At 38.6% G+C, this 23,384-nt stretch overlaps 1 protein-coding gene and 1 pseudogene across 1 annotated transcript in view; one reads left to right on the forward strand and one right to left on the reverse strand.

Annotated features, from left to right (window-relative positions):
* The window catches only part of KDM4C (lysine demethylase 4C), a 366,544-nt gene that overhangs the window by 54,296 nt on the left and 288,864 nt on the right, over positions 1 to 23,384 (forward strand). Inside the window, exon 5 of the mRNA XM_024558285.3 lies at positions 21,567 to 21,760. Coding sequence (XP_024414053.2) covers positions 21,567 to 21,760 — 194 coding nt within the window. The remainder of the gene's footprint in view (positions 1 to 21,566; positions 21,761 to 23,384) is intronic.
* On the reverse strand, positions 10,571 to 11,548 carry LOC112302739 (ADP-ribosylation factor 1 pseudogene; annotated as a pseudogene).

Genomic DNA, 23,384 nt, shown 5'->3' on the forward strand with positions numbered 1-23,384 from the left:
ATGTACTATATCTTTTTTAATCCACTCATCTACTGATGGGCACTTGGGCTGCTTCCAAATCTTGGCTATTGTAAGTAATGTTGTGATGAACATAGGGGTGCATTTTTTAATGTTTCACTAACGGTTGGTTCACTAATAAAGAAAATTTTAATAGCCTTTGCTAACTGTACATTTAAAAAGTTAGCCTTCTGTTAAAAGAAGAAAACACACAAAAAAGAAGATAAAGAAAAAAGAGGAACAGGGAGAAGAAAGTACCGTGTAGGATAACTTCACTTGCTGAAGGGTCGTGAAAGTCAACAGGTATCTGTTGGAAAGAGAGGATAGGATGTTTCTGGATAGCCAGTAGCCATGTGTACTTCCACAGACCTTTGAAGATGGACTGTATTCTCCTTGTTCTGCGTGTGAGCTCAGAAAAAGGTCAAGATTATTTACTTAATTAGTACAGTACAGAGTGTCATTCCATTCATGCTTGTGGTTTATGCTACTTCAGGCTGCATTTCTAGTACTACTTGTCAGGTAGTATAAGGGTGATCCTCTTAAGGATGATAGTGAATGGTTCATTGAATGAGGTTGAAAATGAAATTCCATGTGCTTTGCTTAAACTGGCTATTATTTCCCTAATCCCTAACACTAGAAGGATCTCCAAGAGTGTTGTCTAATTCCAAAAGATTCTTCTTTGCAAAATTTTCCCTTATTTGAGTGGTGACAGCTCCTCCTGTAAGCCCCACCCACCTCCTCTATCACCCAGGACTCTAGTTTAAATGCCTCATAGCATTCATTCTGTAATGATGAATGATGATAATGATGTAATGAGCTGATGTTTTCAGAGTAGTGCGCCAGCCAGGAATTCAGCTTATACTCATCATTCCAGTTCACACTTAGAGTGCTTTAGCTTTCTTTGGATGTTTTATGTCCAGATACTTGTTTCTTTTGAAATAACCTATGAGATGCATAACATTAAGATTGAAAATTTCCTTTGTGTGTAACCGTTTTTCTGGATAGCTTTCTGTAGTTCACTGGAGGCCAATAGCAGCCTCTCACAGTGAGGGGAAGCTGCTCCACCTGTGATGTACAACTTGTGCCTTATCACTGTTCTTAAATCTCCCAGACTTGTTTTGAAACTCAGCTCATTCACTAAATCCTGTTCGTTCCACACTGCAGCCACCTCCAGATATCTGAAGGTGTCCTTTGTACCTCTACTGTACCAGCCTGGTACTCAGTTGTCTCCTACCCTGAGAGTGGCTAGCAGTCCTTTGCACAAGGAATTTTTCTAGTTTTTCAAATACTATGTTGGCTAAAGTAATAAGGCTAAGCTTTCCAGGAACAACTTTGCTTTATTTAGTAGAGGGGGACATGTCAAGTTTATGCTTCATATGCTTCCCTTCTTCCATATGCATTGACACCGCCAACTCTTTCTAATGTGTGGCCTTTTCTAGGCATCTTATGCTTACTTACCCTCTTCTTGGGCTCTTCTTTCTTTCTTTCTTTCTTTCTTTCTTTCTTTCTTTCTTTCTTTCTTTCTCTTGGCAGTTTTATAACTCTGATAATCAGCAGTTAGTTCCTATCCACAGTAACTGTTTGTAGATTTTTGAAAGTGGTGATTTTTTCACATAGGTGACCAACATATGGAGCTTGTTGTTCAGTCTTCATACTCCTTATGTTTTCTGGACAACCACACTTGGATATAGTATGGGACATTATTCCTTTGGCCCAGACAGCTTTGTTGAGTCTGGTGCCAGTGTGCAAATCTGGAGTTCCCTTCTCCTTTATAGAAAATTCCAGATCTCTTTTCTTGAAACCCACTCTATGGATGTACTTGTGGATGTTGATGGTGTACTCTGGTCACTGCCTCACTGATGGCAAATCAGCCCTTCTTCTTGCCACTCTTCTTTGCAGGAGCCATTATGCCAGGTCCAAGTTGGAAAGAAAGAGCTCTTCTTGGGCTTTTCTATCATCTCAGAAAGCATTTTTATTATTAATAATGGGAAGTTGATAGCAGTGATGCCTAATACATTTAATGTAAGCATTTTGGGAGAACAGCTGAGATACAAGTGTACTGTTGTCTGCATTCTCTTACCTGGATTTGTATACAACTGAAATGATTCTGGGGGTGGATTTCACAGAGTCATTATAGATAGTTTTTGATTTGGACAATGAATTTTGGGTAAGGAGATACATGTTTTAACAGCAAATATTTGGAAAAAATAAGTACAGAAAATGAAGGATACTTGTATTTATGTGACTTTTTTCTGTAGTAGACTCTGAGTCCAGTGATGACAGGTATCATTTCTCAGATTCTGCAGCCCCAGCCCGTCAATAGTATCTGCTGCAAAGCATACACCTGCATAGTTGTAGGATTGATAAGTACATGACGTTGGAAAAACAATCTGAGGCTAGATTGTGGAGTTTCCTAAATGTTTTGGTTATTATTCTGTACCTCTTGAAGAATTGCAGCTCCTTTCGTAGGGAAATGATAGGATCAGAATCATGCTTTAAAAAGTGTGATCGGGTAATGGTCTGCAAGATGTCCTGGTCATAGCAAGAGGATTGGAAAGTGCTCTGAAGAGGAGGAAGAGGGAGGGGTCAGAGTGATCTCCTCTGGTGTGTGTTTTTCCAAACACTATACTCTCAGACAGTGGTTCTTAAACTTTTGGTCTCAGGACTTCTTTATACTTCAGTAACTTACTGTGGACCTCAGAGAGCTTTTGTTTATGTAGGTTATATTTATCCTTATTTATTGTATTAGAAATCATGTTTAAAAGCATTCATATTTAATTCATTAAAATAATGCATTACATAATAACATACACATTTTTATACAGAATTACTGTATTTTCTAAACAAAAAAATTTAGTGAGAGGAGTGGCGTTATTTTACTTTTTTTTTTTTCAAATCACTAATGTGTAACTTAATAGAAGACTCTGGATTCCTGCATCTGCTTCTGCATTTAATCTGTTCTGATGTCATGTAGTCTCTGGAAAACTCCACCTCACACTCATGTACGATTGAGAGTGAAAAAGGCACATACCGTCTTGATATAATTATGAAAATAGTTTTGATGCCACAGAGCCTTCGATGGAATCTGAGTGCCTCCTAGTGGTTTCCAGACAACACTTTGAAAAATGCTATCTTAAGATAGCAAAAGATTCATTCCCTGATCTCATTCTACACAGGTGATGGAAGGATCTTCAGGCAAGGCAATAGTGTTTCATTCTTGTTTACAGACCTTCAGGTAACTGCTTCTTTGATATGTATCTCAAAGACCTAATCACAGGGTTAGGAGACAGGGTTCTTAATGGTCAGCTGTGGAATTCCTTGGGACACATCATGCCATATATTTGATATATAATTCAGGCAAGATTTTATAAGCAGAAAATGGACTTAGGATGTAAACTCAGGTCCCAGTATCTGAAAAATATATAAAATATTTTAAAGAAATTATATTTCTAAGATTTCCTTTCAATATTAATTTGCTAGTCTATTGCTTTTGTCTTGCAGGTATGTATGTATTTATTTTTAGACAGAAGGGAAGGGAGGTAGAAAGAGAAGGAGAGACACATCTATGTGTGGTTGCTCTCACATGCCCCCAAGTGGGAACCTGGCCCACAACCCAAGCTTGTGCCCTGACTGGGAATCTAACCAGCAACCTTTCAGTGTTCAGGCTGTTATGCAGTCCACTGAGTCACACCAGCCAGGGCTTAAGTATAATATCCCGTACTTTGTATTTCTCCTTGAGAGGTAGTGATTTTTTTTTTTTTTTTTTTTGCGATGCATGTACTAGGTGATTAGGTATGTATATGGGGTCCTATTCCCAATTTCTGTCGAATGTCTGATTACAAATGCATACATTTTAGGGTAAAAATGAAAATGACCTTTTTGTTAATATAAATGTCATATATTAAAAAACTGGTATTACATAAAATTTAAATCACTCATGATCCTTTCAGAGACAACAGCTGTCAAAAAATTTTAGTGTATTTCCTTCCCATGTTTTTTCTCAATTTAATGCTTGATAATTGTATTTTTCAAAAGCAGGTGTGGTATCACAGTGAACCACTATCATTGTTTGGTCTTGTCTTCCCTCCCTTCCATTTTAACACATCGTGAATGCTTTCCAAAAATGATAGATGTTCTTCAACAAGTGATGTAACATTTATTTTATCTGTCTTACTTTGACTGGTAGGATTTTTTTTGGAACAGGGGAAAGCAGATAAATCTAACATGAGGGACGCAGGTGGGCTGTGGTGGCAGGGAGGGAATGACAGTTTTTGGCCTTGCACGGGTCACTGTAGGGCGTAGTTTACAGTCCACAGTGGGATGGCAAAGTTATTGTAACCAGAGAATGGCACTTTGCACCAGACACACTGACTGCCTTATTTCCCGCCTTTTCTTCAGCAGTCTCTTGAAATGGAAGTCTACAGTAATCAGCACAGAATATTTGACCCATTTACTTATATAATCAATGCCCGTCATCCTTAGCTGTGACTTTTGGGGAAGCTCTGTGTTTGCCTTAAAGTCTTAATCTGTAAAGGGAAGGCATTGGATTAACAGCTGTCTTAGATTCCTCCCAGTTTAAAAATATTTGCTTTATAATATTTCTTCTTGAAGCAATTTCTTCAAGATTAACCGAATTCTTTCATATGAGTTTTTATGAGTTCTAGATTTCTTTTGTATTAGGATTTTGTCAAGATCCCCTTTATAGGAAGTCTGTTGGCTAACGCATGGGAATCTTTTCACACTAAGATTTTAGTTTTAATAGCATTTAGTCTTACAGATGACATTTTTTTCCTCTTTCCACATGGGTTAGCTTAAATATTTTCATCCACCAGGTGGTGCTGTGGGACAACAAATTTATCCAAAGCTGTGGTTTTTCCAAATGGACTTAAAAGTTTTCACTGTTTGAATCAGCAGCAGAGTTCCTTTCCATTTTGTATTTTTATCATGTCAGGATATCATTTATCCTAAAATAAGAAATAATTTGAAGCCACTACACTAACTTTATGTGTAATTTTCACGTCCAAGGTAAAGTGTCATTATTCTAGACATATTTTGGAGCAAAGACAGTTATGGGCCTATAGTAATGTGACTTTCAGATTTTAGTTTTATGAAATAAAGCTTCTAGTTAATCAAAACTCATTATCTGCAAGCATGTTATGGCTGGCCTTTAATGAATGAAGTCTTAGCCTTCATGATCCCAAATTATACCATCCTGCCAGGGGAGGTGATGGTAGTTGTAGTTCTATTCACATTGCATCAAGAATGTTCCATGTGTGGAAGCTGTGTTTTGTGAGTGGGTGTTGTCAGGGAATTGCTGATTGTCAGGGAAGAGTGTTAAAGCTCACCCACAGGATGACCTCACAGTATATGGCTACTGCCCTCAAGTGTCTTGGCATGTACAGCTGCCCCAGAACAGATTAGGCTGCCCTCGGGATAAGGAGCTATTGACCTTGGAGTGTTCACGGGGGAAACTGGCTGATCTGGTATCAGAAATGATTTAAAAGACATTTGGAATGAATTGTTAATTTCTGTTTTAACTCTTCTCTATATGTCTCAACTTTTAAAGCTCACCAAAGTATACTTAGATGGTCAATAAAGTGTTAAATTGGTAAACCTACAAATATATGTGTAGTCCCATGCTGAATGGTTTATGGGGGTATGAGAAGTGTTAGGGACATCAGGTGTTTGCCAGTGCAAGGTGCTGATCAGGTAGCTGGAGAGTCATGAATGGTTTCCCTAAGGGACCAATAACACGTGCAGGGCAGACTAGGTATCCCATGGGTGGTAGGAATACTGGGTACCATAGGAATGTAAAGAGGTTAAGCTTCTGGGGGACTGAGAATCCCTGAGAATTTTGGACATCAGTAAGCATCAACATGTGAGCCTTAGTGAAGAGTGAGGATGCTAAAGTGTTCTAACGGTACTGGGTGATCAGTATGCCCAGTAGTTTGGATATACGAGGTCTGTCCAGAAACAGTCCAACCATTGTTAATATCACAGGAATGGTTTGCACCATGTTGGTGTATATTTAGTTTGAATTATTTTTTAGCCTTACTAAAAATAGTATCACTTTATGTAGTCCTCTGGGGCTGCGATTTTTTTTCTTCCCCTTTTTAATTGAATTTATTGGGGTTACATTGGTTAATAAAATTATATAGGTTTGAGATGTACTGTTCTATAATACAGCATCTGTATATTGTGTGTTCATCACTCCAAGTCTCCTTTCATCACCATTTCTATCCCCATTATTTGATTTTTTTTTCACTGAATAGTAGGTTTTGTGTGAGCTATTGTTCAACCATTTTAATTGCTGTATAATACTTCATTTTATGAAGTGACATTTTCCTTTTGTTTTCCTGCCAGGGGATATTTTCTTTTTTCTCTTTGAAAAATAAATATTGCTACTATGAACATATGATTCCTACATATGCAAAGAAGGTTCCCTAAAGTACAGGTGGCAAACACAAAAGGCCCACGGGCCAAATCCAGCCCTGCATCTTGTTTTACCCGGCCGGCAGCTTGTTTCTACCTGGCGGCAGTGCTGAGCTCCTTGCCCCTAGTTAAGAAGGGGTTACATTGATACAGTCCTAAAATTACATTCCTCTCTTTAAGGCAACTGCGAGGCTGCTGTGGCCCCCGGTAAAAATGAGTTTGACACCCCCGCTCTAAAGCATGCACCAGTAAGGGAGGTGCTCCGTTATGGAGTGTCCAACTTTACCCCAGATACTGAATTATCTTCCAAAGGGTTTGTACCAATTTATGCTCCTCCAGCAGTGTATACTTATTTTTAAGAGTCTTATTGAGGTGTAATTTACATACCACAAAATGTAAAAATTCAGTGATTTTTGTGTAACCATTGCCACCAATCCAGTCGTAGAATGTTTCATTACATCCAAAAGCTTCCTCATGCTTACACATATATCCTTTCTGGCACTTAATATTGTTCACCTTTTTACTCATCATCAGTCTTGTGACTAAAATGTCTTGTGTGTGAATTTGCATTTTTCTGATTACAAATGATATGAGAATATATTTTCATGTCTTTACTAGCTATTCATATTTCTTCTTTGTAAAACCTCCTGCTGCTATTTTTCTGTTAGATTGTTTGACTTTTTCTTATTATTTGGAATTATTTCTGTATTCTGGATACCAAAACAATGCCGGTTGTATTTGTTGAGTTATTTGCTTCAGTTGTGCCTTGTTCTTTTCATTTTTTTTGTTTATTTTCAGTGTTGCCCTTTTTTTGGTGTGATAACCAATTAATTTTAATTCTTGCTCCTGAAGCTATGATAAAAGGTTCACTTTATAAACTTCATGGGACTGTTGAACACATTCAATAAAGTGACAACTGTACAATATCACTTGGTATCTCAAAATCAGGAACATACTTTTGAAATATTTAAATGTAATCTACAGAGTTAAAAATATAATCAGAAGCCATCCACAGTTTTACTGATTGTCAATTAAGTGCTTGTTTTGCACTTAGTACTTGATAGAACAGCAATATGTAGTAGGGGTATGAAAGCCATTTCAGATTCTCATCCTGTTATATACTCTATTGGGAAGGTTTCTTTCCTAAGTATGTGACTGGTCAACTTACTTACCTGGTGAGCACCAGCAGGACCAGAACAGCAAGCAAAGTTCTACCACAGTTTATGTACTTTTTATTTTTTAACCAGTTAGAAATGAACAGTGAGAATTAAATACTTACCTTTACATGTATACAAAGTATGCTGTGAAAGCACATTTACAAATGGAAAAATATTGGGTAACTTTCGATAGGAAAATGATGTATCAAAATATATAGCAAAAGCATTACAGTAATTGTCTTACTGTGGAAAGATCAATTCTGTATTTTATGTTATATCAAGCAAAACAGTTTTAGTTTTTTGAATCCCCTATCCAGAACTACTTGAAAAGTAATACAGATAGAAATGAAAAGACCAAGAGCCATTGAAATGCCTAAGTCCAGAATGAGCCCAGATATTTGGCCACATAAGATAATTATCATCTTCAAGAGTAGGAGTTAATGAAGGCTTTATAAGCAGTCTTTATTCTACAAATACAATAGGCATTTTGGTATTTTGGCCACTGGGAAATAAAGGCTGTAGCATCAGTAAAGTTCTGAGATACCTTAGACATACTTGATCTACTTTACCTTTCAGATTTTCCATGTTATATTTTATGTACTGCCCTCTGTGTTAATGTCTTAAATTTTATCTTCTGATTAACTACTTCTGTTGTTTAACACTTTCATTGAGATTTTTAGTTTAATAATCTCAATGAAATCTCAATTTTTAGTCCTAGAAATCTACCCCACCCCTCCAGATCTGCTTGGTCATTCCAAATAGTTTATTTTACTTGCTTGTCTTTGTGATTCCAGTTTTTATATCTTTATATATATTTTAATGTCTTTCTGATAATTCTGAGATCAACAGCCCTTGATATCAGGTGGGGGAACATTCTACATGCTTTGTCAGCTGTTTTTGCTGCTTTCTTTGATGTTGGCTTACCTCCCTGGGTGAGGGTGCTTTTGGTTATATGCTTTGGCTTCATCTTAATTTATGGAAAATTTACTGGTTTCGATGGAGGAGGCTTTTCTCCCAAGAGGATTGGGGTTATTTCTGCCTGGAACCAGAGATGCTATTAACCGCAAACCCTTAATGGTCCACACGCAGGTCAGGAGTCCCAAGTTCTCTGCTGGCTATTATTTGGGGTGTATTTCCCCCTGTTTCTTCTCTGCTCTCCTTTTCATACTCATATTTACGTTTTAAAGGCAAATAGTCTCTTTATATGGCCTTTTTGTTGCAGAATTTTGTTTCTTTCAAAACTTGCTCTACATTGGTTATTGTGTAGACCTTTAGAAAGAGAAGAACACACCGTTGTAAAATTGTTGGTATTTTGATCTGTAAATACGCAAAAAAGAAAAGTTATCTGTTTTAAAAGTAAAATGTTTAAATAATGTGATATTTTTTTGTGTGGATAGGAGGCACAAAGAGCCATCATGTCACACATTGTAATTAACTTAAAGCAAAATGAATTGCATGTGGGTCCAATTTTATTCTTATTGTATAAAGATCCCAAGGAAATCCTCAGCCTAGCTTAAAATGTGGACCAAAAGTTTCATTTTAGTTAGTGAAATGTACAATTTTCAGACATTATTGTCTGAAATGGACTGAATTTTAAAGTCTTGAAAGAACCAACTACGTTTTATTTTTCTTTCTCCATGTGCGTTATCTTTGAAACTCAGTGGCTTGTTACAGCCATATGAATTAGTGGCAGTAACATACATCAGCTTAGGTCTAACTTGCCAGCAAATTAGTGGTGATTGTGTGGATGGTCTTTTGTTTGCATCACAGCACTCTAGTAGGTATTGACTGGGCTGTGATAAGGGTTTTAGCATGAGTGGTAAGAGTCAAATGAGAAAAAGCAGAATCTTTAAAAAAAACTTAAAAATTAGTGTTTTTAGTAGTTAAGAGATTTTATTCTAATAGCTATAATTACATTATTTGTTTGTTGAAATGAAAACAGAAAACAAGTCTATAAAACAGTTGATTACTAATTGTGTCTTGAAAGCAGTAAGAGGTTCCAGGACACCAGATAAACCAGCTCTGAGGTTTTCCCTACATAAAGTTTAACAGCTCTAGCTTTTTCAGTGTTTATCAAAATACAAAAGAAAAAATTAGAGGTGGTTGTTTTTAACATGATTTTTTAAAAAAGATTTTATTTATTTTTAGACAGAGGGGAAGGGAAGGAGGGAGAGAGGGAGAGAAGCATCAATGTGTGGTTGCCCCTTGTGTGCCCCCTACTAGGGACCTAGCTTGCAGCCCAGCCACATGCCCTGACTGGGAATTGAACCAGCGACCCTTTGTTTGCGGGCTGGTACTCAGTCCACTGGGCCACATCAGCCAGGGCTAGAGGTGGTTGTTATTGATGTCAGATCTGACCCATGCAGGCTAAGGGAGTGATGTGCATGTGGACGGAGGCTCTGAGGAGCTGTGCTCTAAGATGACTGGCCACCTTCCCATGCTCCTACTAGTGAGACCCAGGTAACCTGGAGTGCGTGGTGACCATGGGTAGCTTCTGCTCTGGCCAGACTGGTCCCACGGAAGCAACTATACTGACCCAAGGGAAGGCTAGGGTCCCTCGAAGGGGTCTGTAAGTGGTGGCCTCAGCACACAGCCTATCCCCTGGGTAGTGGTATAAGCACAGGTACAAGTATAAATACTATGGGTTGCAGATGACCCAATGAGTCAGTCAATCATGGACCATAAGTGACCATGAAGAACATATTGTGACTGGTTCTGCTCACTGCATGTTCTAGACGGGAGACAGACCATGGATATCCTGGACTCCAGCCTTACTGCAGAACCTACAATAGGCACATTTCTCCCTTTTCTTGCATTTATAACTATTTTAAGGTTTTATTTGTTTATTTTTAGAGAGGAGGGAAGGGAGGGAGAAAGAGAGGGGAGAAACATCGATTGGTTGCCTCTCATACATGTCCTGACCAGGGATGAACCCACAGCCCAGGCATGTGCTCTGACCAGGAATCAAACTAGCCACCTTTTGCTTTGTGGGATATGACGCCCGACCAACTGAGCCACACCTGCTACGGCTGTTTGTAACTATTTTTAAACATGCATTGAGTTTGGGTTTAAAACAAACCACCAAAATGGATTTCAACATAGATCTAAAGCCCAGAGGAGGAACATTGGGCTGATCTGACAGTGACTCCTAGAGGCCCTGGCTGCCTAAAATCACTTCTCAGTACTAAACAGTGGGTTGATTCTCTTTTTACAATAAAAATAAAGCTGAATAACATTGCATAGGAGTATCAGATACTGCCTTATTGGAAACAAGAATTATTTACATTAAAAAAAAAACAAACCCAGGTGCTGGCTGTGATTGCACATTACAGCTTGGTAAAGCATACTGGGACTGACCTTGGAGACAGCTTCTGACACTCATACTACAGGGGCTTGTCTGCCACCTGAGAAGAAAGCGAGGGTGAAGGAGGGAGTGAGGGGGGAAAGAGGAGTGTGGCTCACTTCTGGTTCTGGAGCTGAGTGGACAGCCAGTCCAGTCTCTCATAGAGCCCTTTTCCACTGGTGGCACAGGTGGCCTGAATGTACCCCTTCCTGTGGCGCAAAGAGTGCAGGTCCAGCTTGTTCATGGTGTTAGGGAGGTCCTGCTTGTTTTTTAATGTGAGCAGGTCAGCATCCCCTTGAACTCCTCTTGGGCCTCATTCTTGTGCTCTTGGTCATTGCTGTCAACCACAAATACGAGACCTTGTGTATTCTGGAAGTAATGGAGCCACAGAGGCCAGGTCTTGTCCTGGTCGCCCACATCCCATGTGGGAAAGCTGATATTCTTATACTCCATGGTCTCCACTGAGAAACCTATGGTGGGAATGGTGGACACGATCTTACCCAGCCTCAGTTTGTACCCGGTACTGGTGTTCCCTTGCAGCGTCCAGGCCCACGATGAGAATGCGCATTTCTTTTTTGTAAAAAAGGCCCTTGAAGAGGTTTGCAAAGATACTCTCCATGCTGTAGACTGGAGGGAGAAACACTGTCTAGAGAAACCCTCAGCATCCCGGGTGTTCTTGCTGCTCCAATGCAGGTGTTGATTTCACTCCCACAAGATGGCCCCAAATTAGTATTACTTAATTAGTTTAAGCAAAAATAACTAAAAAATATTGCACAGTAATGTGTTAATGAGAAATAATGCTCTGTTATAAAAATGGGGCCCAAGCTAGTATTTATGAAGGGATTGATTACAAAGAATTGCGATTTTCTAGAGTGACAACACATTTGCTACTGAGGAGACTGACTGCTTTGTTCTCATTTGTAAACAAGGAGGGCTGGTAAGTTACTGAGCATCTCCTTTCTGTCTGTAAAGTAAGGGTGTTCTGCATTTGTTTTCTCAGCACTGGGATTATCCCAGTGCTTTTGAGATCCCTGTACTAATGAAATAATTAATTACTGAATACCTACAGAGTTTTAAGACTTAGATCCAGCTTTTGAGTAGGTATCAGATATAAATAAAATGTTACTTTAAAAATGTTAAAAGGTATTTTTGCATGCATTACTTTGTTTCTTCTTTCATCCCCCTTTAAATTACTGGGATAGGTGTCAACTTTTTAATACCTACTACCTTTTTGCAAATGTGCCACAGATGTATTTTGTTTGATCTACATAGTTTTAAAAGTTTGTTAATGTCACATAAAATTTGTATTTTGAGCTTCTCTTATAAGATCAGAAGATACGGCAGTATTCCCAGTGACAGCAACAGATAGGAGCTAAGTAATGGCTGTTTCTGTTAAGATAGTAGATGGTCCCCAATAGTCTTCTCTGCCTCTCTTTTTAAAAAATATATTTTATTGATTATGCTATTACAGTTGTCCCATTTTTTCCCTCTCCTTTATTCCCCTCTGCCCTGCATCTAGCATCCTCCCTCTAGCATCCCTCCCCCTTAGTTCATGTCCATGGGTTGTACATATAAGTTCTTTGGCTTCTCCATTTCCCACGCTATTCTTAACCTCCCCCTGTATGTTCTACCTACAATTTATGCTATTTATTCTCTATACCTTTTCCCCCAGTCTCCTCCCTCCCCCTCCCCACTGATAACCCTCCATGTGATCTCCATTTCTGTGATCCTGTTCCTATTCTAGTTGTTTGATTAGTTTGTTTTTTTTTCTTTTTACATTCAGTTGATGATAGTTGTGAGTTTATTGTCATTTTACTGTTCATATTTTTGATCATCTTCTTTTTCTTAGATAAATCCCTTTAAGATTTCATATAATAATAAGGGCTTGGTGATGTCGAACTCCTTTAACTTGACCTTATCTGGGGAGCACTTTATCTGCCCTTCCATTCTAAATGATAGTTTTGCTGGATAGAGTGTTCTTGGATGTAGGTCATTGCCTTTCATGACTTTGAATACTTCTTTCCAGCTTCTTCTTGCCTGTCAGGTTTCTTTTGAGCAATCAGCTGATAGCCTTATGGAAACTCCTTTGTAGGTAGCTGCTTTTTAAGATTCTCTCCCTATCTTTAATGTTGGGTAATGTAATTATGATGTGCCTTCATTGGGTCCAACTTCTTTGGGACTTCCTGAGCTTCCTGGACTTTCTGGAAATCTATTTCCTTTGCCAGATTGGGGACGTTCTCCATTATTTGGTCAAATAAGTTTTTAGTTTCTTGCTCTTGTTCTTCTCCTTGTGGCACCCCTATGATTTGGATGTTGGAACATTTAAAGTTGTTCAGGAGGTTCTTACGCCTCTCCTCATTTGTTTGAATTCTTGTTTCTTCATTCTGTTCTGGTTGAATGTTTATTTCTTCCTTCTGTTCCAAATTGTTGATTTGAGTTCCAGTTTCCTTCCCTTCACTGTAGGTTCCCTGTATATTTTCCTTAATTTCACTTTTCATAGCCTTCCCTTTTTCCTCTATTTTGTGACATACTCAACCATTTCCATGAGTATCCTGATTACCAGTGTTTTGAACTGTGCAGCTCATAGGTTGGCTATATCTTTGTCACTTAGTTGTATTTTTTCTGGAGCTTAGATCTGTTCTTTCATTTGGGCCACATTTTTTTGTCTAGGCACACCTGTTACATAGTATGCAGTGGAGAGCCCTAGGTGTTCTCCAGCGTGGGGCAACCCAACTTGGTGCGTTGTGGCACTGTATGTGGAGGAGAGGTCTGAGAGGAAACAGTGCTGCTTGTTCAGCTCTCAGCAGGCTTTCCGTTACTTCCTCTGCTATCCACAAGCAAGTTGGTTCCTTCTGTTGCTGATTCCAGGGTGGGTGGGTTTGTGTATGTTCTAGGACACTGGGTCTTTCCAAAGAACTCCCCTGTGAGACTTGGAGTTTTTCCCACCACTGCAAGCCCCATAGGTTTTTACAGTCAGAGGTTTTGAGACTTTATTTCCCCACACTGGAACCCTGGGTTGTGCAGTGTGTTTTGCTCCCCAGTTGTTCCTCCCAGTTTATCTGCATGAAAATATGCGACCATTAAGTAGGCCAGTTTGGATTTATGTACTGTCAGGAAGCTTTGGGTCACCATTTCTGCTGACAAGGGTATATTTTTAAAGTATATAGGTCCAGTAAGGGACTAGACCCTTTCTATGGATGTTTCAAGATGGCTACATTCTTGTCATGGCCTAGTTTGCAGACTTGAACCCTGGTCACTGCTGTGCCATGAATAACCATTGAGAAATGATCAGTTCCTGTAACTCTGGTGAATGGCAGAGCCAGTATTTGGTTAGATAACTTTCGACTCCCATACAGCATGTTCCTTTTCTGAGATTGTGGCATTCCTTGAGAAAAAAAATAAGTTCATTTTGATCTTTGCAGGATAAAGAAGAGTATGTGTGTTAACCATGATTTTTATAAGTTTATTAATTTGTCTTTATCTCAGAACCTTTTTTGTGGCCTTTTATGGATGTGCCCTCATTTTTTTGTTCTTAAAAAAAAAAAGCAAAAAAGCCTAGTCCTGGCTGATGTGGCTCATTAGATTGAGCGCCGGACTGTAAACCAAAGGGTCGCCGGTTCAATTCCCAGTCAGGGAACATGCCTGGGCTGCGAGCCAGGTCCCTAGTAGGGGACCTGTAGGGGGCACACAAGAGGCAACCACACATTGATGTTTCTTTTCCTCTCTTTCTCCCTCCCTTCCCCTCTCTAAAAATAAATTAAAAATAGAAAAAAAAAGCCCAGTCTCTGGTTGTCAGTATATTTGGTTGGTTGTCAGTATATTTGGTAGGCTTAAAAGTTTGATGAGGTCTCCCCTCTTCTCTTCCTACTTTTAATCTTTTAGTCTGTTTTCATTTAGAAATAGCTTTTGGGATGTTTTAATTGCCTTTAATTTATACCGTCTCTGTGTATTTTTAGGTGACACAATCAAATTACATATGTGCATCATGACAACAATAGTTGTCACCATATTCCAGTTGTAATATGGGTTCTTAAATGCCCTCTCTGCTGTGGTTGTAATTATTTTCTGTTTTATTCATGAGATAGATTTGGGCTGAGGCATAGAGGGAACAGTGTACTATAATGCCTTCCCTAATGTGCTATCCCACAAAGTACTATTTTACAGGATGTTAATGTATTATGTAAACACGGTTTCATTGTCAAAGAATATTTGGGAAATCTGGAGTTAAGCATGGTAAACAAGCTTGCTTACAGTAGGGCCACTCAGAAGCTTTGGAGTTCCCATCAGCACTGTGACTCTCTAAGAGGAGAAGAAAAGGGCAAAGTTTTTTTGGGGTTTTTTTTTTTTAAAGATTTTATTTATTTATTTTTAGAGAAAGGAAAGGGAGGAAGGAAGAGAGGGAGAGAAACACTGATGTGTGAGAGAAACACTGATTGGTTGCCTCTTGTGTGCCCTGAACTGGGGACCCTGCCAGAAACCTAGGCATGTGTCCTGATTGGGAATCAAACTGGCAACCTTAATATTTGTCCCTGAGTTCAAGGGCTGTGACCTCAAACTCGGTATGGTCTCTGTGTAGGGGTATGGATACATCATTCATGCTCTGATGCCAGTTTGGGGCATTCACGCCCTTAAACAGCTGCTGACTCTGGTTATGCTAATGAAGACTGACAGGTTCTAAAAGATCCTTGATTATTATACGTATGTGCACAAATCATGATCCAATGATGAATTATTTCAGAAAATTAGACAGACACTGGGTAAATAGACAAACAAAGCAGGACAGCCTTAAAATGTTGACTGGATAATTGGGGTGAAGGGGTGGAGGGTCCAGGAGGAAATGTTTGCCCAGTGGAGGTCAAGTGAGTGACAAATACCACTCAGGTACCTGCTGAACATTGTGTGGAAGAGCTTTATTTGAGACTCAGGAATCTGGGAAGAGGCATTTGTCTTTGAACTTGGGCTGCTGTGCGGACTTCCAGCTGAGATTTGATTGCTTTAAGCTTTGAACTCTTTGGCAGATTTTGACTTGTCATTGTGGGGCTTGTTTGTAGCTGATGTCTTTCTGGAGACTTTTACACTAAGTCAGTTCTATCACCAATCTCCAAGTGAAGCAGCCTTTATTATAAGCTTTGCCAGTGTTTGTATAGAATGATTGTACCCCTGGGTGGGGAGAATGTGGCAGCTTTATGTGTTTGCTTGTCCTAAATTTTAGCCCTTTGGATATTTGTTGACAATTGTTGCAGAGAAAGGAGGATGATATGTTGTATTTTAACATGATCAGACCTGGAAGCATAGTGTTTATAAGTGAAGGCCCAGGAGTCAGATAGATTTAGGTTTATCTTTGCCACTTGCAGCTAGTGAGGAATATTAAGTTTCCCCATTTGTTCATTTGAGTATAATGTCACCTATTTTGCAGGATTGTTTTGAATAGGTGTGGTATATATTATACATTTATTGTAATGAGGTAGAATATAGTGTAACACTCCACCTAAGTGACAGGCTAGGTATGCTCTTTGTCTGAATTTGTGAAGGAGACCTGGTGCTCTTCAGTATTTTAGTATTTGAATATTCAGTATTTGGAGGCAGTTAGGCAGTTTTGTCAATAGTAGAGAACAGAAATTAGAGAAGAAATTGTGAAGCAGTAAGATTTGTCTTCAGCCTCTTTATACCAGTTATTCTTAATATTTTAATCATCTCTTTAATTGAAACTGTATGTTTTCTTTATTATTTAAATGTATTTTATTGATTATGCTATTATAGTTGTCCCAATTTTCCCTTCGTAGCCCCCTCCACCCAGTATACCTCATTCTGTCAGGCAGTTCCCCCCTTATTTCATGTCCATGGGTCATGCATATAAGTTCTTTGGCTACTCCATTTCCTATACTGTTCTTTTTTAAAAAATTGTTGTTCAATTACAGTTGTACCCATTTTCCTCCATTGCTCACCCCTGCCCTGCCCCCACCTCAGTACTGTTCTTAACATCCTCCTGCCTATTCTGTACCTTCCAGTTTGTACTTAGTCCCTGCATCTTTAACCCCATTCCCCCCCTTCCCCCTCTTAACTGGTAACCATCCAAAAGATCTCTATATCTATGATTCTGTTTCTGTTCTGCTTGTTTGCTCAATTTGTTTTTTAGTTCATTCGTTGATGGTTGTGATTTATTGCCATTTTAATGTTCATAGTTTTGATCTTTTTTTTAAAAAAAGAAGTCCCTTTAACATTTCATATAATAAGGCCTTGGTAATGATGAATTCCTTTAGCTTTATCTTGTCTGGAAAGCACTTTATCTGCACTTTCATTCTAAATGATAGCTTTGGTGGATAGAGTAATCTAGGTTGTAGCTCCTTGCTTTTCATCACCGAATACTTCTTGCCAATCTCTTTAGCCTGCAAAGTTTCTTTTGAGAAATAAGATGACAGTCTTATGGGAACTCCTTTATAGGTAACTATCTGCTTTTCTCTTGCTGCTTTTAACTTTCTCTCTTTATCTTTAACATTTGACATTTAATTATGATGTGTCTTGGAGTGGGCCTCTTTGCATCCCTCTTGTTTGGGACTCTCTTAGCTTCCTGGACTTGTATGTTTTATTTCTTTCACCAAATCAGGGAAGTTTTCTTTCTTATTCTTTCAATTTCTTGCTGTTTATCTTCTCCTTCCTACATTCCTGTGATTCAAATGCTGGTACTTTTGAAGTTGTCCCAGAGGCTCCTTACCCTATCCTTTTTTTTTTTTTAATGCTTTTTTCTTTTTCCTGTTCCATAACTTGGCCTTGAGTGATTTTTTTTCTACCTTATGTTCCAAATCATTGATTTAATTCTTGGCTTCATCCACTCCACTATCAGATTCACTATCCAATCCTGTAAGTTTTTCTTTTTTCACTTAGTGTAAACTTTATTTCTGCTTGGGTTCTTTTAATGCTGTTGAAGTACCACCCAATGAGTTCCTTGAGCATCCTAATAATAACCAGTGTTTTTAACTCTGCATCTGACAGATTGCTTATCTCCATTTGGTTTAGTTCTTTTTCTGGAGTTTTGATCTTCTCTTTCATTTGTGCCCTATTTCTTTGTCTCCTCACTTTGGCAGCGTCCTTGTGTTTGTTTCTATGTATTAGGCAGAGCTGCTTTGACTCCCTGTCTTAGTAGCATGGCCTATTGTAGAAAAGCCCATTTGTAAGTTGGATGGTGCGGAGTCTTAGGTAATCGCTGGATGGGGCAGCACTCAGGAACCAGTTTGATGGCTTCTCAGATATGGTGTTGCAGCTCTGTGGCTCTGTGTGGGGGAGGGCTTAGAAAAGGGACAATGACTGCAGCCTGGCCTCTGGAGTTTTGTCTGGGAGGAAGTTGTCTCCTGGCACTTGCCCTGATGCCAGACACTTCAGTTTCTTCCTGTATGCCACTTGTGCCCCCATACTGGAGCCAAGAGGTTGTGTGACTGCGTGTCCTAAGTCCGTTGCAGTAACTGTAAGAGGAGATGCTAGAGAATCCTGCAGTTTCTTCTGCCACCCCAATTCCCACTGGTTTCTATAGTCGGAAGTTATCGTGAGATATCTTCCTGGCACTGGAATCTCGGGCTGAGGGGAATGGTATGGGGCTGGGATACCTTGCTTCTGAGGTATCCCTCTTGATTTTTATCCACCACACGTCTGGGTGGGACTGCCTGTTCTGTGTCTCCACCCCTCTTACCCATCTGAGTGAATGTGACTTCTTTGATTTTTTGGTTGTTGGACTTCTATACAGCTTGATCTTCTGACTGTTCTGGGTGATAGTTGTTATGTAGTTTAGTTGTAATTTTTGTGATGACTGTGTGAATAGGAGGTGGTTGTGCAAGGAGGCAAGCTGTGTTTACCTATGCCTCCATCTTTCCCGGAATTTTGAGTAAATGTCCTGATTCCTTATTTTAGCAAAAGAAATTAAAGTTTCAGCATCATGTCAACCTTGGCCTTGACCATAACTTGGCCTTGCAAAAACATATTATTTGCCTATTAATGGGGAGAACTTCAGTAGTAAATGTCATAGGCCTTTATTATCTCTTATCACATGTTTGATTGTTATATTGGGGGAGGCTCTCCAGTGAGATTTACTGGAGAACAGTGGAGATATTTATTCCTTCTGTTCTAAGAAATAATGTTTTATTTTCTAAATATTTTGCGTTCTTTAGCATGCTCAGGATTCCGAGAATCTTTGGGGGAGGGTACTAGCCCTCATGTTTTTATGAAGAATGACTGGAAGCTCAGAAAATCACAGTGATTTTCGCCCTGGTCAATGGCAGAGCTGGGGTTATAATCTGGGTCTTCTGCCAGTACCTTTACTTCTCTCAACTCATCCCCTTAGACCCTCAGGTCTAAGGATATCAAAGGAATCAGCCTCAGGGGTTTTTTTGAAAAATAATGTCAGTCGGTAATAGAGTAAAGACTTCTTAAATGTAAGAGTTTCAGAGGAATACTTTGTTCCTAAATTTGTAAGTTTTCATTCAATTTAAAAATGAGTCCTATAATATGGCTCTCATTTATTACTTCAGATTCATTGTCTCAGTAATGACTTTTAAATAGGACTTTATTATTAGAATGATTGGATTGAGGTCTGGTTGGACTAGGGATAAGAGATTGCATCACTATAAATAGAGTGAAATAAAATATTTTACACAATTTGATTGAACTTCCATAAAGTTTCATAGGTTGGAACCTAGGACTTTTTCCAAAGGATACTTACTTTGACCAATTTCCAAATAACAAATTTCCCACTGTGGGGTTTATGATAGAATGGCAACTTAGGAGAATGTGGGGATTGAATTATTTCCACTGGCACTTTCAAGTATGTTACCTGAGGCAGATCTTCATGAACTGCTTCATCAACAATTCTTCTAACCAAAAAGCTTGAGGAAGTAAGGTCACTACACTAATTAGAGAAGTATCTTTAGACCAAAATGAAAACAGTGCAACCCTGTAAGTTTTTAGTGTATAAGGGAAACATTAGACGTTGTTGTCTGTGAGGCCATTGGCATAGTGATTATAGAGGGCCTTATCGGTACACATACGTTAATTTAACACCCCTCTTTAACAGCACTTTGAGTAGGTTGGAATGATTTTAAAGGCATTGCAGTTTCCTTAGCTTCGTATAGGAATGTCACAGTCTCTGATATTTATATTTGATTATGAAAAAGGCATATGGGAAAATAACATAGTTTGTATACATTTTGAATAGTTGTGAATTATAGGGAATTAATAATTGATTGGTAATTTTTAATAAAAAGAGAATCTTTTCATATCACTTTAACTCTTATACCAGCAACTCTGACCTTTTCTATCATCACCAGGCATATTGGGTTATTGTTAGAGAACTACATTATTCCAACAATTTTACCAAAGTTTGGATAAGGATTTTTAACAGTTATTATATATTTAAAATTTCCCATCAACATAGAGTTTAACATTTAGGTGAAGAAGCAGTAAAAGCACAGTGATGCATCACATGCTAAAACTGAAATGGGTGATCAGAGAGGGATAAAAGAAGATGTATTTTGCCAGTGCCATCTTGAAATGATATATGATTTTGAATATGACTTTTAAACTAATGTACAAATAAACAAACTGCAAAACAAAAAAACCTCAAAACTGAAAGGTGTGCCAAAGATGGAAAGCGCACTGCAGATCATATACTTTGGAGCAATTATTCTTTTACTGACAACAAGTGGGGACTTAACTTACATTTATGTTGGCAATCAGGAAGTCATTTGGTATAATTTTATACTAATATTTATATAGAACCTCATTATGCTCATAATAATTTGGATATACATACATATGTGAGGCCTGTCCAGAAGGTGTCCAGCCATATAATATAAAAAATAGAGACATTTATTGAAGAAGATTCAAGATACAAGAAACATTGTACCTATAAAAATGACACCTCAGTCCCCTTCCAAGTAGGCACCTTGGGACCTCACACAGTTCTCCCAAACGCCATCAGCTGCCCCATCGTATTTTCCTGAATCTCATCAACAGTCAGAAATGTCTTCCCTTTTAAAGGTGATTTTAGTTTTGGGAAAAGCCAGAAGTTGCGGGGCGCCAAATCTGGGCTGTAGAGGAGCTGAGTCACCTGGGTAATTTGATGTTTGGCCAAAAAGCTCTGTATGAAACATGATGTACTGAGCAGGCACGTCGTTGTGATGAAGCTGCCAGTCACCAGTTGCCCATAGCTGTGGCCTTCTGAATCATTCGAATAGTTCCCACTGAGGAATGTTCAAGCTTCATGCAAAATTTGATGCAGATTTGTTGGTCTACTTGCTCAGTCATTTGGAATGTGACAGCCCCATAGTACACATGCTCACTTAACTGCGTCTACTGCCCCCACCGACTAATACAGTGAAGTTGTCATTGTTCATGCATGTGCATTCCAGTCCACTCTTGGCTGCCAGCTTACATGGATGTCTCACAAACCACTCTTGTTGTATTAATGATGGCTGGACTTTTTCTGGACAGACCTCTGTGTGATTCTTGAATAATAATTGCTTTATTTTTCATTTCTAAGTGAATTAAAATATACAGTGTAGTAATTTTGGCAGCTGTTGGTTTGATTAGTAAATGTTATCTTTACTAGTGTGTTAATGTTTGATTTTTTTTTTTCTCTTTCCTGGTTCCAGGGTGTGGATGAATGGAACATAGCTCGCCTAAATACGGTCTTGGATGTGGTTGAGGAAGAGTGCGGTATTTCTATTGAGGGTGTAAATACCCCTTATCTCTATTTTGGCATGTGGAAAACCACTTTCGCATGGCACACCGAGGATATGGACCTCTACAGCATTAATTATCTCCACTTTGGAGAGCCCAAGTCTTGGCAAGTTACATGTTTAATATTCATTTGCTTTGGAGTGTTGAAGTTTGGGCAAGGCAGTATAAACCTATTGAAGAAGATGTTTTTCCTTTGGTCAAATCAGATTTATATGAGCTATAAGAAACTTTTTGACTAATAATGAATTGTCTTCCACTATGTGTAGGGTTTTGTTCAAAACCATAAAGGTAGTGGTGACTTGTCTATCTGAGTTGCCTACAGACCAGTATGTGGGTGATGGATTGATATTTTAGTCTTGAAGAATTTGTTAGGTATCTTTACTTATCTGAGCATTTGTTGGAAGGTATGTAGGAAAGTTGACTTCCTAGATATAAAGTATTAAATTAATGATTTTCTGGTCTAGCCTTCTCTAAATAAATGACAGGTTCCTTACAGTATGTGTTGGCTAGAGGGAGAGGATGATAGGCATGGGTCAAAGGGCAAATTAATGTTGCTATGTGATCTTAACTTTCAGTTTCCTCTATTTTTGAGCCCCTGTCCTCATCTTTCTGAGTGATGGTTTTAATATTTACTGCTTTCTAAAATGCATCATATAGTACATTCACTACACATTTGTAATTATTAGTCTGTCAGTCACCTTGGTATCCTTTGTGTTTAGCCAGTTTTATGTTTTAAACTTGTTTTCATGGGTTTTAGTCTTAGGCACGTTCATTTCCTGTATCACCAGTATATTTTCTGTAATACATGTACATGGAGGATAACACACAGGCAGAAGCATATCACCTGGACAACCCAGGAAATACGATGTTTCTGATGAACCTTTAGGCTGCCCCTCAGCTGCTTGTGCCAGCCCAGCAGCTTTCTTGGCTCCAATTTAAAGAGAATGCCTCTCTTTTTCAAGTTCTGATGATGAGGAGTTGAGATACAGTATATAAGTTCTAGGCTCATCTTCCCATTGAGATTTTATCATTTGGTGAAGTGAGAAACTGTAAACTTTCTCCAAAAAAAATTCAATTATAGCAAAACTTCCTAATGATTGAAAATGACATCTAATTGGAAGGAAAATTTTAGGTGTAAGAGCAGAATTCTTAGGACATATAAGAGAAATCCAGGCAGTTTTTAGTTTGCTGTGGGGTTTTCATGTAAAAAAAAACTTATTGGGAAGCTGTTTAACTTATTTAAAGGTAAGCACATTTAATTTGATAAATTCTTAGCATTCTGCTTTCTTAATGGAATAAATCAAATTTAAAGATTTTAAATGCATGGTCTATGACCTAGAGAGGCTTTGCGACAAAAAGTGTGCTGGGAGTTTTCATTATACAGGTATTTACTGAGGGCCAGTTGTGAGTACACACTCTAGGCCCTATCGACTTCCATTTGTCATATTTCTTTAACACTCTAAACACCTGTTGGAATTAGTACTTTGGGGACTTAGCTACTAGAGACTTTGAGAAGTATTATAAAGTAGCACATAGGCCCCTGGGCAGTTTCTCAGCTACATAGTTATCTCCACGCTCTTTTTGACACCCCTTTTCAGTGTGGATAAAATTAAATGAAGTGGATAAATTCAACATGTTGGTAAAATCTTAGTATATAGTGACCTATATACTGTATTTCCCTTAAGATATCTGAAAAATTAGTAACAAAACCTTTCTGGAGTTTTGTTAGA

This window comes from Desmodus rotundus, chromosome 1 (assembly GCF_022682495.2).
Source record: "Desmodus rotundus isolate HL8 chromosome 1, HLdesRot8A.1, whole genome shotgun sequence".
Classification (NCBI taxonomy): domain Eukaryota; kingdom Metazoa; phylum Chordata; class Mammalia; order Chiroptera; family Phyllostomidae; genus Desmodus; species Desmodus rotundus.